General features: G+C 39.6%; 3 protein-coding genes across 13 annotated transcripts; all 3 read right to left on the bottom strand.

The window, feature by feature from the left end:
• Positions 1-201: 201 nt before the first annotated feature.
• LOC127357571 (zinc finger and SCAN domain-containing protein 5C) lies at positions 202-5,661 on the bottom strand. 3 transcript variants are annotated; one of them, XM_051389856.1, is made up of 7 exons: positions 5,311-5,661; positions 3,000-3,098; positions 2,295-2,447; positions 2,012-2,137; positions 1,812-1,844; positions 1,181-1,336; positions 202-1,093 (listed from the first exon to the last, which is right to left on the bottom strand). In XM_051389856.1, exons 1-7 carry the CDS (start codon positions 5,555-5,557, stop codon positions 426-428), a joined length of 1,482 nt encoding a protein of 493 aa, XP_051245816.1. In that variant the 5' UTR covers positions 5,558-5,661; the 3' UTR covers positions 202-425. The 3 variants fall into 3 exon arrangements, with proteins under 3 accessions (XP_051245816.1, XP_051245817.1, XP_051245818.1); XM_051389857.1 differs by having other exon boundaries at positions 3,000-3,095; XM_051389858.1 differs by having other exon boundaries at positions 202-1,336.
• An 87-nt stretch (positions 5,662-5,748) lies between these two features.
• Positions 5,749-8,100, bottom strand: LOC127357577 (progranulin). 2 transcript variants are annotated; one of them, XM_051389865.1, is made up of 6 exons: positions 7,969-8,100; positions 7,550-7,699; positions 7,140-7,430; positions 6,831-7,004; positions 6,377-6,520; positions 5,749-6,247 (listed from the first exon to the last, which is right to left on the bottom strand). In XM_051389865.1, the coding sequence occupies exons 2-6, from the start codon at positions 7,697-7,699 to the stop codon at positions 6,119-6,121; spliced, it is 888 nt and encodes a 295-aa protein (XP_051245825.1). In that variant the 5' UTR covers positions 7,969-8,100; the 3' UTR covers positions 5,749-6,118. The 2 variants fall into 2 exon arrangements, with proteins under 2 accessions (XP_051245825.1, XP_051245823.1); XM_051389863.1 differs by having other exon boundaries at positions 7,921-8,070.
• Positions 8,101-8,927: 827 nt separating this feature from the next.
• On the bottom strand, positions 8,928-15,565 carry fam133b (family with sequence similarity 133 member B). 8 transcript variants are annotated; one of them, XM_051389866.1, is made up of 11 exons: positions 15,397-15,565; positions 14,479-14,576; positions 13,640-13,718; positions 13,413-13,526; positions 13,292-13,324; positions 12,993-13,064; positions 12,165-12,263; positions 11,968-12,009; positions 11,711-11,803; positions 9,730-9,780; positions 8,928-9,642 (listed from the first exon to the last, which is right to left on the bottom strand). In XM_051389866.1, the coding sequence occupies exons 1-11, from the start codon at positions 15,418-15,420 to the stop codon at positions 9,547-9,549; spliced, it is 801 nt and encodes a 266-aa protein (XP_051245826.1). In that variant the 5' UTR covers positions 15,421-15,565; the 3' UTR covers positions 8,928-9,546. The 8 variants fall into 8 exon arrangements, with proteins under 8 accessions (XP_051245826.1, XP_051245828.1, XP_051245827.1 ...); XM_051389868.1 differs by having other exon boundaries at positions 11,714-11,803; XM_051389867.1 differs by having other exon boundaries at positions 11,968-12,006.
• Positions 15,566-15,842: the final 277 nt, after the last annotated feature.

Raw genomic sequence — 15,842 nt, 5'->3', positions numbered from 1 at the left:
GCTGACTTGGGATACCTGGATTTGATAATTAAATAATGTTTAATAGGCTACAAGCCTATTGTGTTTCATTGGAGTACAGCCAGGCTGTACTGTACTGCAGTTTACATCAGTTATTGGTAGTATCTATTTGGTGTTGCCATGACTAAAAAGCTAATTTCCAAACTGATGATTTATAGAAAGAAATACACAAGAAAACCAATCTGACTTTGAATCAGAGTCTTGAGTTTGTTTTTTATTCAAAGTTAAATCTACAAAATTGTAAATGAATACAAAGATAAACAATAAACATCAACATGGACTGAGTTCCTCCTCTCGTAAATACACCGCTGGACTGTTATCTCACACTCTGTATTTTACTGCTCAGAATCCGATCATCACAGCAGCTTTTGATGCATTTATGACACCTGTAGGACTTTAGGTGGTATTTAAACTGATGATGTGACATTCAGACCCTTTAGTCCATGGAATCTTCTATGCTGTTTCAGACGGGAATTATTAGAAAACTGTTTGCCACATATATCACATTTGTTTCTCTCTGTGTGGCTTTGAAGGTGCTGGATTAAACTCCCTGTGGACTCTAAATGTTCTCCACATATTCCGCAAATTTTATCCACTGTGTGCGTTTGCACGTGTGCCTTCAGCGTGTACATGTAATGGAAAGTCTTTCCACAGGCTTTACAACAATGAGGACCTGTGGGATTCTGACTGACGGTTAGTTTTGTTGATTTCCTTATATTTGTATTAAAGGTGGGTGAAGATCGTTTCACACGCTTTTTCCTCTTTGAACTGGGTGCCTGTAAACTAGAACAAGGTGTATGGTTCTTCTTCCACTCCTCAATCTCGTCTTCAGTGGCGTGCTGAGGTTCCCAAGTTTCCAGAGTTGAAGAATTAGAAAGACGGCGTTTCTTGCTGCGTTCCACGCTGTTTATTTCACTAAGATCTTGAATATAATTGTCCACACAGACAACAGTGAATGCAGAGTCTTCGGCGTGATCTTCCTCCATACTTTGTTCTCCCATTTCACTGTTACTTTTTTGTATTTGCTCGCCCTTGGTCTGCAGTTGCCCTGAGTTCTGCAACTCAGGAGGACTCGCTGAGGACAAAGGGGAAACAAAGTCTATTCAGTTGTTTGCGTCACACGTTTTTACATGCAGTGAAAGTAAACCTCTGCATACCAGACCTTGTCTCCATATTTCTTCTTGCTCTTCTTTAATTTGAAGCAGCAGTGAGGTCTGTGGGTCCTCCTGGTCCACACTGCCAAGCTCCTGACACCAAGGTTCAGGACTCAGGGGAACCTCCTCCTCAAAGGCAGAGACAGAGGGTGCGGATCCATCTCCTTGAGAGAGCAATGTATTGATGACTGATAGACTGCCAGTTATCTGTTTCCACATTTTAACACTTTTCACAGCAGTTTTAAGCAGAAAAAGAGAACACATTGTATATAATGATCCTATGTCTGAAAGTTCCTCAGTGTAAGTAAAAACCCAATGAGTCTTTTTGACATTCAAAACAATAAGAAAATTCAGATTTTAAAAAAAAAAAGCCCTATTTTGTAGTCAAAAGGGTTGCTTCATTTATTCTGACACTGAATGCACCATTGTTTATGTAAAGCCATGTATTTCGAATAAGAGATGTTCTTGCATAATTGTGTAGAGATGAGATGTGCATAGTTATGCAGGTGCTGCATTTGCTTTTGTTTTTTTGTACTTGCAATGAATACTAACAATTCATTATAACTGTTCACAGCATCATTCTGAAATTCAAAAGGCAAACAATTCAACTGGGGGGCATCAGACATACTGTAAACTAACCTGCGTCATGGCTTTGCTGCAGTATTGTATAACCTGTAAAGACATAGTAGTTAATAATTGTTTGTGAAACCTAATGTTACCATTATTATTAGCGATGGCACTATTACACAGCAGTTATCTAAAGCAAATCTGAAACAACAAAATAAAGGAATGGTAAAGTAACGGCAGAGTCATGAGAAACGCCAATAAATTGTACATACGGTGTTGTTTAGATATGTGCCGCTCAAAGTTGCATTTTCGATAAATGATCTTTCTGCAATATGGACAGTGCCAGTGACTTCTGCCCTGGATCCTGTCTTTGCACGTACATGGTACAACAAATTTCACTGAAAAAGAAAAGATAACCTTTAAGAACATTGTTTTAGCACACTTCAGTGCAGTACAAATCATCAACTAGCAGAATTGAAAATTGCTTGACTAAAGTAATCCGTTATATTGAACAAAGTATCATCATATTTTCTTATTGATGTTAATAAAACCTACCAGTGCCATTCTCAGTAAAATGAACAGCAAACAGATAATGTTTTCTGATCAAGTGGGTCTCAGTGGCTTCAGTACTCTTGAGGCAGTAGGGACAGTCGCCATTGGTTGCGGACTTTAGGAGGTCAGTGCGTGAGGTGAAGACACACTGTAACTCTGCAATATATAAAGAGAACTACTTTACTTTACAAAATAATACGGTATTGACTGAAATGCTCATTTCCCTAATAATAAATATTGTAATGTTTTTAATTTACAATGTAATGACTAACCCAAACACACTAGAGTGTGTTTTTAACTGATTATCAAACAGTCTTAATTTAATACTGTATGATCTGCATAAACAAACATCAGCAAGAAGACATATTAGGAGGATATTTCTATAGTAGTTATAGTTATTCTTAATGCCTGCCACATGGTCAGATTTGGTCAGACTGCCTTTGAAATCCGACAAGGAGGCAGTGGAAACACTACCACTGTCGCACACCGGGGGCCGCTACAATCAACACAAAATGAAAGTTCCCTGTAGCTGCTTTAACCCATCACACTAGAGCGATGAAAGGTGGATACTGGAATCCATGTTGGAAGTTCACAATCATCCCTGGCAAGACTTCTATGATTTCATTGTTACAAATTAATAATCACAGAGGAGCGCAATTAATTGATTTAACTTAAGAGCAGAATGTACTGTTAAGACTTAAGTCCTACCACTGGAATGGCAGGGGGTTTCTCTGGCCTTGCAGGTAGGACTTGAATCTGGTGCCGGTGGGCTAATGGCAGTAGTGGTACTTTTGGTGGCATGACCTGCTGCAAAGAAGAACACAACAAGTTGGAACTAAGGACTGAGAGCATGAATGTATCGTGAGAAATAAAAAATAAATACAATTTTATTATTTATTATATTAACACCAGGTTATTACAAGCAAGCCACAATTTGGGAACACAAATGCTGTGTCTGACATTGGAGAGCTAATAAACAGAGTGACTATGATATGTCATGGCATGTCAATTTGTTATTGACTCTTGCTGGCAGCTGTCACCTTTGTGACACATTGTGTTTGCGTTTTTTATGACATGTCAGTATGTGACGCTGGCAGCTGCCAGAGTTTGAACATTTGGTTGCAAGCATCTGGAGTCCTTCCTAACACGGACAAAAACATGCCTTCAAACATTCATATTAATGAATGAATCAGTGGTATAACACATTTTGTCCTAGATATTATACATGTAAATTGCTTTTTTGGATATTTTGACCTGTCATAGTAGGAAAAGGCGCAGTGAGATAGCATGCACAATACCCGGACCCTGAAACTGAAGCAGCTAAATGGAATTCAGCCATCATTCTTTATTTACACCTACACCTTAACTCAGTGACATACTGTACGCCAAATGTGTCATCATTAAATCTAGCAGGAGTGACATTTTTCTGTCTTTAGAGTTTGGTAGGCAACATCATATTCATACCACATTTTTCAACTATTGTCTTTTCATTGACACATACCCATATAATAGGTGCACAGATTGACAACGCTAATGTCAGGAAGCGGTGTGGAAAATCACAGTGATTTGTTGAGTCATCGGCCTGCAGCTGGGCCTTCACCACACCACAGGTGATGAGCTCGCAACTTCTGTTTGACTACACAGTTCAAATGGTTGCCAAGGCGAAATGAGATGAGAGATTATTCACCAATTTACAGTTAAACCTAAAAGTATTCTCAGTAACTTGCTTCAGTTTTCAATGATGTGACTGTTTGTGTAGTATAATGGTTTTTGGTTTTTTTTTTACATTTGTGCATGATCCTGTCAAATGTAAAACTGAAAATAAAGGAAAATGCTGAGTTGTGTTTAAAGTGGCTTTTGGTATGCCACTGTTGTTGCAGTCCTTTGTACAGTAATACCGCTGCTGACTGTTAATATGCAGTTATTGTTCTACTGACATATGACGCTCGTTACCAGCTGCACTGTTGAAGCGAAACCAGCGGTGAGAGCTGTTGTGTGGTCTACAGCCAGCCTACCCTGTCGGACTTGCATTATGAATAACAAGAATCCTAACGCTGTCTGTGTGTATTTTATGTGTACTGGATTCTTTTTGCGACGTTAGTAGCCGTTCCAGTAACTTAATTAGATCCAGCAACATGGACAACTAGCGGGGTAAGATGTCTAACACGTAAACACACTGTGGCATATCAACTGTAACAGATCCCATCTCTCTTTGGTTTGTATATCTCATGTTTATCTACTATTTTGTGAGTTAACACATATCCACTAGTTGATATAAACTAAAGATCCACTACCTCAGTAATAGAGGTGTCAGAAAATATGGAATAATACTCAATCAAAAATTGTGATGCTGTATCAATGTATATACTGTCAATGGTTTAAACCCCCAACCACTAGACAGCAGGGCTGTAAACATTAACTGAGGGCTGTGAAGTTGTATGTGAGGTAGTGATACATTCAAAGGTAGATCCCACTGTTCTGGCTGCATAAAAAGTAAGTAAAAGTACAGATTTCATTCATATGGTGGTGTGTTCTTTATACTTTAGAAAATTACTAAAATTATAACCTAGATTATTAAAAAATGCAATATATCACCTAGCTTACAGTATCGCGATATATTGAAATATAACCCCTGTATCCTGATCCGTATATATATCGCCAGATTCTAACCAACACACAGCCCTACTCAGTTATAACATTATAAGTTCTTAAACTACACTTAAACGTTTCCGCTGTCAGCACTTTAACAGATTTAATATAACTTATTTGGCGTTAGGAACAAGCTAATATAATGTTATGAAGCAACCACCTAACGTTATTTCATAATGTTTGAAACTAGCTAACTGACACCTAACAGATAACCTATTAGCCACATTGTTTGAGCCTAAACGGTTAGACATAATGAAAAGAGGTGAGGTTATTGTGCTATCTATCATTGACAGGCTATATGTTATTACTAGCGGGGTGAAAGAGGACGACTGCGCCCGCCCGCAGAGCGCTGCTGGTGGGATGGACCAACCTTGTGTCCCTGGTAGCTTGGCTTTGAGGATAATGTCTAGCACTGAGCGATGGCGGTTGTTTTCTTCCTTCAGCCGGGAAGCCTGCTTCTCGTAGTCCGTCATTGTTTTTTCAATAGCGCCTAATATTTCAGAGGCAGCAGCGTGCAGCCGCTCGGAGACAAACATTTTTAGTTCTTCGATTTGACCCATATTTCCACCATTTACACTCCACCCGGAACTGTATGCGTGGACACGATGGGAAACCATGGAAGTGAGCCACTCGGAATGAAAAGGACATTTCCGCGTGTTCCTTTCAAAGTAAAAGCCCTTGGATGAACGTCACAGTTTACTTACTAACAACAGCAACAACAATAACATCAAATTCTGGGAAACACAGGTGACAAATTCAATTCAGTTCAGGCGGCATGAGGAAACTGGATAGATGAAAAACGATTCACTCACTTTTTCATAGTTTTTTTTATTTAAGAAATTCCATATTTGTAAGTATTTTATGTCATTAGAAAAGATCATGGAATTATTTAAGGTTGGCATAGAGTTCTCTATGATTTGCCATTTTCTTAAAAAAAAACAACACAAACAATCACGCACGCTTAGAACCAATACAGAATACAGTACTATTCATCTTAAATGGATTCAACTATGGATACTTTTGTGGTTATAAGCTTATCATTATTAACTATGATCCAAAATCTGCCCAGTGTGTATAAGCTTTCTTCATGTAGGCTATGATGCATTGGTATATTTGAAGTGAAATGTGAACCAAAATAATTAAAAAAGGTACCACAGTGCACAAACTTCAACATGTCCTCAGGCTGTTTTGGCACGTTCCTGTTTTCCGGAGGGTATCTGAGAGAACCAATTTCTGCATGACAAGGACGTAGGGTCGCAGGTATATCCAAACTGACAGCAGTGCTTACCATCTGCACAGCACTGGCCCTGAATCAGAACAAGTCTTGGTGTTAGAAAAAATACAGTACTGACTGACAAATTACTGCAAGCACTTCATTCATAGGTTCACAGTCAGAACAAGGACGTTCAAACCGATGTCAGCTGCAAAATCCTTACCAGCGGGTAGGGACAGCAGCTCCATTGGCCTGTAGATCCTTTGCAGCAGGTTGTCCCTTGGGAGCAGAAAAATCTGGAATTACAGCGAATGACTCCGGGCTCACGGACGCCCCTGCTGGCTTCTGTTAGAGCCATCATTGGTGTCTGCAACAGGTAAACGCAAAGTGACCGTTACACCCTGACTGCTAACCAAATAGTTAATTATTCATATATGTTTAGTAAATAAAACTCTCTTTGCACAGCCAACAATACTCAAGTGCTGGTAAGTATGCAGTTAAAAATCTAAATGATCCACTGCACACTGGAATGACTTCACTGGGATTTATTAGCAGCGATTGTATGCATTAATAACCCCATCGCCTATACTGAGAAACTGATTGAGATAATAGGTCGTCAGGGCCTTTGAAACTTCATTTGAATGGATGGTCATTTGGGTAACTAAGGCACACCCTACCTCCTGTACGCTTTTTTTGTCTTCTGGAGCTGAAATGAGAGAGGCAGGGACTGAAGACGGAGCTTTTTGGGGGGTGAAGGGATATCTCAGGTCCTGCCTCACACAGTGCGTGTACGTGTAGTCACAGTCGTAGCCATATGGACAACAGTGGTATCCATCCAGACAACACCTGCCCTACAAGGCACACATTTCATATGTAACAGTCAGTACAGAGTAATACTAGTCGAATTGGAAGCTCTAGGTTAGTGTCAGCAAGAGATAAAAGGAACTTCATTCCAGTCATGTGTCTTAATGCAAAAGTCAACTCACAGGAGAGTACGGGCAACAGAACCAGGCTCCTCTTGGGTGTCTGCAGCAGGTTGTGGCATCGGGACAGACGTAATAGTTGTCACAATGTACAACTGAACTCTTTTGGTCTAGGACATGGTTGCTCTCAACCTCCTGAGGGGGAGACACAGGAGTCCTCGGCTCCTCTGCCGCCTCCTTCTTCACCATGGGTGTGTTCATCCACGGCTGGTTTTCTTTCTCACACAGCTGGGTGGCCAGGTTACAGCTAAATCCTGAAGGGCAGCAGTGGGCCAGGTCAGGGCAACACACAGCCTAAAGACACATAAAGACAGACACGTAGAGGGATTAAGGAAGAAATATTAATTCCAATCTTCCAGACCCAAATGTTAACCTTAATAACCACAGGTCATGTGACTTGACACATGACTTACCTTTGGATATGGACAGCAGCTATATCCATGCCTAGTCGCACAGCAGGTTTCAAAGTCAGAGCAGACCTTACCATCAGGACATGTGATGGAGCAGGATGCAAACTCCCACACAACCACTCCCACTAACATCAACAGAGTTATCCTCAACATCTGCAGAAGAGAATATTAATGTTTGTATCAGCTAAATGTGATACACGATTCACACTCTTTTCAGTTCAGATTTTGAGCATTGAATGTGAAACTTCACATCAGTTTGTCCATTTGGTTGCTGTAAGTTTCAGTTTCACTTTAACTTGTAGGCAAGATCCTCCTTACACTTAAAACAACCTCACACAACAGTAATAATGAAGTTTATAAAACACTATACTCACAGCTACGCCAAGAAAGGATTGCAGATGCAGATGTTGTGTTTAATTTACCTTCTCTGCAGCTTCCCGTCATACGTCTCACACTTCCTCTGAAACAAACCAGAGATTCACTGCTCTTTATATGGCAGGTTGGACCCTCCCACTAGGCAAAATATGTAGACTAGACTTTATATCCCAGCCGTGTCCTGTGACTGTCCAATGTCTTTCAGGAACTAGTTAGTGCTTGTTAACAATGCTTTTATTTTAAGAGGACGGGTTGAGTCATCACTCACCTTAAAGGTTAAACATGAAAGACTTTACAAGCTCACAGTAACCTTTGATACCATTACACCACTTCAATCACAAGATCTGCCTGTAAAACCTCATTTAAAATTAAGAAGTTAAGAAGAAACTTTAGTCAAATGTGATTTTTTAAACCCCACAGTAGGTGATAGAGCAAGAAAAGCAAAGTGTTTTATGAATTAAATAGATACAAACGTGGAATTTACTCAAATACTGAATTTTTTACTCCACATTTCTAGTTACTTTGCAGATTTTACATTAAAAATTGTTTAAAAAATTGGCTCAATTTGACCCAGCTACAACATTAAAATGCTGCCCACATTAACGCAAAAGAAATATAACACTACATAATGATAATTAGCACCCTGAGTGCATTTACTTTTTAATATATTAAGTACATTTTGAAGATGACGCAAGAATTTCACTTGCAAGTATTTTTATATTAATCCTTTACTTTTAATACCCGAGCTGTAATGGTGAGAAGAAAACAAAATGGGACATGTGGAATCATGTGGGTTGGGTATCTTGTGTTTTTTTTTACAGTACTGCTGACCTGAATTTAAGTTTTAGGGAAGTGAGAGTGCAGAGCAACATCTATAGCGGTTTCATATAAAAACAAGGCAGTGTGACAATGAGCAAATCCAGCGGGCGAGTGTAATCGGACCGTATGAATGCATGGTTTGAAACAAAAGTCTCGCAATAGAAGTTGTAACAAAGCAACAGCAAAATAAAGGCTAAAACAATACTTTATTAATGAATTCCCATTGTTTGTACATTTACACTGCAGTGTAACAATTTAGAACAAATATCCCTTGTATAAATGTTGACTGTGTAGCTCACATTTCTTATCATAAGTCCAACTTCAATATGAGGCTGGCGAGACATCGGGTCTACATGCATGACGCAGGCACTAGCATAACAGCCTCATCTAGCAACTAGAAACGGTAAGATGTCTGGTTTGAAACGCAGGAAGTTAACTCCGAGAGGGCCTGCACACTGGAGGTGAAAGTGCCGGTCACACTTAAATCTCCAAGATGAAGGCAGGAAAAAAATATGTGGAATTCACGTCAGTCCTGTTGTTGAGTGTAACTCGAGGAACAATTATCTACAAAAAAGCATGGTGATAAGAATCAACGGAAGATATGTACCAGTAGTTGCCACTGAGAGGGATGGGCGCCTCCCCTCCATTTCACTTCACTCACAGAACCCCAGCATTGCAAGTCTGTAGGTCTCATGGTCAAGCGTGATGACCAGAGCTGGATGGGAGAAGTTTTTAGAATTCAAAAGGCAAAAATAACACTACTATTGAACTGTCAGGAGGATGAGAGAACCGTAAAGCTACGGTTGTTAGTCGAGCTCCGTGTCTGACTGAGATGCTGCCTTCTTTTTCTTTTTTCTCCCATGTTTCTTGTGCTTCTTTTTCCTCTTCTTCTTGGATTTGTCCTGTGGACATAAAACATTTGACGTTTTATCTGAGTGTTTTCTCTTAAATCAATCACTTGTTTTACAGTTGGATTAAACATTTCTCACTGTGATTTTCTCCTTTTCCTCGCTACTTCTCTTTTTCTTCTTGGCTTCTGCCTATGGGAGGTTAGAGATTAAATGAGACAAAGGAAAAGAGGGAAGTATTGAGCTATATCCAACAGTAAAAAGCCCATTTTATGCAACGTTCTTGTTACACAATTAGGGAGTTTCTACAGCGAGGTTTACAACAGAGTTCTACACCATACCGAGTTCATAAGGCTATCCGTTTCTGAGTCAATCTGTGGAAACCCTTTCACTTATGGTTTTGCATTGTTTTAGGAAAATGGACAAAAACCTGAATTTGAAATCCCAATATTGTTGATGAAAAAGGACACCCAAAAGACAAGCCCAAGTGATGACAACTGACTTACTGCAGGATACTACATCTTTCTCTGCGCTGTAGCACTGCTAACAGTGTGGGAGCCACATAAGTGTACACTTTCGGTGCTCAGCTGACGTGAGAGGATGGCAGATAAATCACAATGATAATAATGTTGCTGGAGAGGAAAAACGGGGTGTTTGCTTTTAAAGCTCAGTAAAATAAGTCAATGTTAAACCATTGAAGTGAGGGCTACATTTTTTAGATGTAGGTGGTTCACATTGTACAATACATTTTTCCTAATTGGTAACTTTACCACCTTGGCCAGTCACTCACTCTTTCCCATTCCCTCAGGTACAGTGTGCAGTCTGCCTCACATGATGCTTAGAGGGACAGGAGTTGAACTAGTAGTAGCTGTCAATCTAAATGAGCCAACCAGGGGTCACAACACCCTTTCAGATTTAGGTTGAATGCCGATCAAACCCTGCCAGCCTCTGGCAAATAGGAGTATTTAAATACATTAACTTCATAAAATTATACTGTCACTTTAATATCAATTATCAATTATTATGATATGAAGAGTGACAGACAGAAAGCTTGCAGTATGTGAGTGAGCGTACAGGGAGAACTGAAACTAATTATATGAACAGGTCCAACTGGGTCTTTTATCTTCTGTTCACTGTGCTGAACCTGTTGTTTTTCCCGGGCAGAAAGGAGGAAATTTACTATTATTATTTTATGATTCATAAATTTTGGTTATGAATCCTCACACACCGAGCCAATCTCAAAGAAATAGTGCCAACTAAGTCCTAAGGATATGTTGACTCATTCCCCTGCAAGGAAGCCCACCAGAGAATAAACTGATGGAAAGCTATTCCTGTGTGAAAGGTTAGGGATGTCAGAACCAATACTCAGTACCATGTCGATGCCAACATTTTTGAAAACTTGATAGCACTCGTCTTTCTACAGTACTGTAGGTACTGAGGATGCAATTATTCCGGACCTGTCGGTGCAGCATATACGCCTATAAATATTCTAGTCTGCCTTTAAAAGCCATAGGAAGAAGAACACGAGAAGACGGCAACAAGTGCTGCTGAACAAGTGATTTACTCACGAAACTTTAGTGCACAGTGCTCCGTCGTCAACTCTCTGCTGTGTCTGTGTGTGTGTGTGTGTGTGAGAGCAGGAGCTCAGCCCTGCCCGCAGTGAAATACCACCAAGGGGAGGGCAGAGCTGAGCTCCTGGTCAGAGGGAAGGCAGAGTGTGGCCCACTGCAAGTGCAACAAAAGCCCCACGAACAAAAACCAAATATGAGAAATTATGTAATTTGCATAGAATGTACAGACATTCTATGAGAGAATCTCCCTCCAGACAGCAACAAGACTGCAACCTTCCTTATTATTTTCTGTGTATACCAGTGGCGGCCCCTACTATTTATTGTCAGAATAGTTGCTGTGAAAAAGGTCTATTATTGAAGGAGTGTTTTGGGAGTTGGCTTTATTCAGTGCAAGTGGGACTACTAGCAAACCTGCCAGTTAATAACATTTTGTCACAAACAGCTGTGAACAACAGTGAAAAATGTTTTGAATTAAACGTTCTCTTCTTCTTAAATGTTTGGTCCTATTGGCAGTTCATCAACGTCTACTTTCATATAAGAATAATACTCACTACCTCCTCCCCCTCAGAGTCCACAGAGGACTCTGAAGATGAGTCTTTATAACTTCGCTCGGCCTTCCTCTTCCTTTTACGGCTCTTGTCATCCTGAAAAACCCAAGAGTTACATCACAATTATATTTTATAACAGGCAGTTAGACTCAATTTGACTGGCAAGAACAAGGGACAGGAAATGCAATATATGAAAGTATCAAACGTCTGTGGTAATACACACACGCACACACACACACACTCACTAAGAGTAACTATACCTTATCTTTTTCCCCTTCTTCCTTGATTCTTTTCTTTTTCTTCTTGGGAAGAAAAACAACATTTAGATTAAATGCTGGCATTTTAAAAACTATTATAGGGCAGGTGTTTGACTGCACATTTTCAACACAACAACCCGATTCTACTGAAGTGTAGAGACACAAAGGAAACCAACTGTGCTATAAAAAGAAGGAAAAACCTTGATTTCAGAATCAGATTCTTCCTCTGAACTGTCTGATGCCCTCCTGGCCGATGACTTCTTTCTCTTACGTTTTTTCTTCACACTCTTCTTTTCATCCTGCACACACAAACAGAAATGCAATGAATGTAGTGCTGCACTATGCGTAAAGCAATTTTATAGAGTTGCTAAGATGATTTGTAGAGTTTCTAGTGGAGACGAGTTTTGTTTTGATCGGTTATCAACTGTGTACAGATTCTCTCCAGACTATCAAAACAGCCCCACTGCTCTTTATTAAAAACAGCAGGGTTCGGAGGGTTACTTTACAAATCAGATACAGTTACTAATTTGTTAAAAAAAAAAAATGTTGTCAGTAACAAAATCCAAGTGCAAATGCAAATAAAAACAAGAGAAAATAAATAACAATGAGTACTATTTATGCAAGTGTATTCTATAAGACAATATAACAATGTAATCTTTGAAAAGAAAATGGAAACCCAGATTTTTAGCGTAAAAAATGTGTTGTCTGCTCAGTGAAAGAAAAACTGATGTAGTTTGAAATTATTATCCTGCTAATAATCCCCATTTTTACTAAATCTGATTACAAAAAGCAGGAACCTATTCCTAGAATCAACTTGTAACAGTATCATGAGCAACCCGCAGCCCACGTTTATAATTATTAACGTTGTGCATCATCAAGCAGAGCAGCTTTGGCTCGTTGTCTCTATTTCAGGAGCACCGTGCTTGTAAATTGCAGCTGTTTGGATTAAAAGGTCATAAAATGTTTTCTGGATTGATTTAGTGGTTGGCAATATCTACTATCACACGCTGGAGTCTGTAATGACTTACTTCGTCTTCAGATTCTGAGGAGGAGCTGCTGGAGGAATCAGAACTCGATGAGGAGGAGGAAGATGAAGAATGCTTGACCAAAACACAATGAAAGCAGGGTTCATTAGACTTGAGGTTATTCGCTTGTTTGGAAACTACTACACAACATTAAATAAGAGACCGTCTCAGAGGACAGGATGTGTGTGTGTGTGTGTGTGTGTGTGTGTGTGTGTGTGTGTGTGTGTGTGTGTGTGTGTGTGTGTGTGTGTAGCAGTACTGTGGCACAGCTGGCCATCAGAATACTGGAGGTCTCTCCTCACCCTGTTGGATTTCTTCTTCTCTTTCTTCTTTTTCTAAAACACAGACAAAACGCCAAAGTGAGTAAAGGTGAATTTTAAGAGTGAGAGCATTGAAATGTCTAATACAGGAGGTACACCATACCTCTTTTTTCTCTTTCTTCTCCTCCTTTTCCTTGTCTGTTGTCTTTTTGTCTTTCTCTTTGTCACTTCCAGCCAACAGCTTTTCTCGGTTTTTCGCCAGTTCTTTCCTCCATTTCTAAAAACAACAAAAAAAGTATCAAGTCATCATAGCTGGAATTGAAATGAATGTGAAGAAACAGTTGGTGAGCGTTCAAGGTCATAATGTCAGTCTACACAACACAAACATACAACGTTCATTTTGTCCTCAAAGTCGGCGAGGGCTCGAGAGCCCTTCTTCTTCTTCTCCAGCTGCTCCTTTAACTCTTCCCTGTTGAAGAGACAATAAATCAGTTTGAATACACAATAGACATTTAAGAGGATCACATCTACACAAACTGAACAGAACTTTCTAACATTTGTTTAATGAATTAAGATTATTCTGTTTTCTAAACAGTTATAATTAACTATAATTCCTACATATAACTAACAGACACTGATGTCCCCTTTACTATTTTAATATCGCATTGAAAACACATTGGGATATTGCAAAAGGGAAATTGGATGCTGGCAGTGGAGTGTAGCAGATAATTAAATGGCCCCGCCTGTGGCAAAGATTGGTGTTCATTTCATTTCAACTAAATTATGTTGAAGAAAAATAACATAGTGGGAGGAAAAGATCAGAAAACTTAAACTGTACGATCAATGGGACCAATTAATATAAATACACAAGTAAAAGGGTTAGATGATGAGGCTGCTTCAATTATAACTGATCCAATGGTGCAGTGAATGAAAAGAAAACGTAAGGATGCACTGAGTATCAGGAACTGAGCTAATGAGGACAAGTGTTATTACATCAAACTAGACAAAAACAACAATAATAATAACTTTATTTTGTATAGCACTTGTTTACGAAATGCTTTACATTGCCCTGAAAGCAAGTCCTGTTTATCTAAATAGCATAGAATGAATGATAGAGTACAGACAGAAATAACAGAAGAATGCAGCTGTGAGTAAACGTGTCTGTCTTTGTCACAAAGAGGCAAGATCTGTATGTCAGGGTGACACGAGGAGGTCCGTCCTTTACTCACCATGTTGGTCGGGGTCTGCTTAAATAATCTTGTATGGATGGCCCGGAGTTCTGTGCCGGTCCCCTGGCTCGTGCAGCAGCAATGGGGTTAATGTAAGCCTGCAAAACCAAACAGAGGAAAGCATTATTATTATTATTATTATTATTATTATACACATTTCAAATGGAGGTTAATGAAATACACAGATGTCAGACTATTAGGGACTGAGATTACACATTTATGCCATAGGATAGGATTAAGAAAGGATTGGTTGCAGGGTCGTTAGATTAGACAGCAACAATTATTTACAGTGTTTAGTTATGTGTACCCAATGATACACTGAATAACACTGCACGTACACATTAACAGAGTAAATCTACAGAGGACACATGCAACGTCAGCAAGAGAAAATATGTGCACCAGTGATTAAATGGTTAACTTGACATTAGCAATTCGCTAACCGAAAACAAAAACGCTGGTAAAACGGAAGGCCCATCATACAGGTCAGTGCAACTGTGTCAAGGCTATAAATACCATCGAAAAGCAACAACAACAAAAACACTGCGCAACAACACCACGTCAAAACATTGTGCAAAATGTGATGAGCTGGCTAAAGTTAGCATTAGCAGCTGTGCGCAGCTCCACTAGCAGGCAGAGACTCGCCTTTTAACATTAGCTACAACATGATGGAGATACACCAATCAATTCAAACCTACAAAACGACCAACGCAAATAAAACGACATTATTTTGTATTGTTAGCTGCATTTCCATGTTATTTCAGTGACATCTGTCTCTGGGCCCACTTAGCATGAGGAATACATAACGGGGGCAGATAGCCTATGCTAGCTGTTGCGCTAACGCTAAGCTCGCCTAGCAAGCCTTCCAAAAGGAAACATGTACGTTTCGCTCATTAACACACATTTTGTAACACCACTCACCACTCTGTTGTCTCTCTTGCCCATGTCGAGTTAGTAAGGGGGGAAATATCCAACAGAGAGAACAACCATTGCTGTTACCTAGCTAACATTGACCTAGCCACATCAGGCTGTTAATGGAAACTCTTCTTCGTGATGTTTTTGACAAACAACGGGAGGGCGTATTACCGCCGCCAACCGGTGGACATTGAGACCCTGCTTCTGCTTCTTCTTCGGGTCTTAATGGCGGCTGGCAAACCAGCTTGTAGGTGCATTACCGCCACCTGCTGGACTGGAGGGTGGAGCAGTAGATTAACAAGAAAATAAATTAATTAATGAAACAAACTAAATTCTCTCTGTTATTCCTTTTTTTAATTACTTTTTCAAATAATGAATTAATCGATTATGTACTCTCCATGAGTAGATTCTTCTTACAGTTAATTACAATGAGTGCATAGTCCTGCCTGTTT

This window comes from Dicentrarchus labrax, unplaced genomic scaffold (genome assembly GCF_905237075.1).
Source record: "Dicentrarchus labrax unplaced genomic scaffold, dlabrax2021, whole genome shotgun sequence".
Classification (NCBI taxonomy): Eukaryota; Metazoa; Chordata; class Actinopteri; family Moronidae; genus Dicentrarchus; species Dicentrarchus labrax.
The sequence above is the reverse complement of the archived record's forward strand: the minus strand, read 5'-3'. Positions and strand labels throughout refer to the sequence as shown.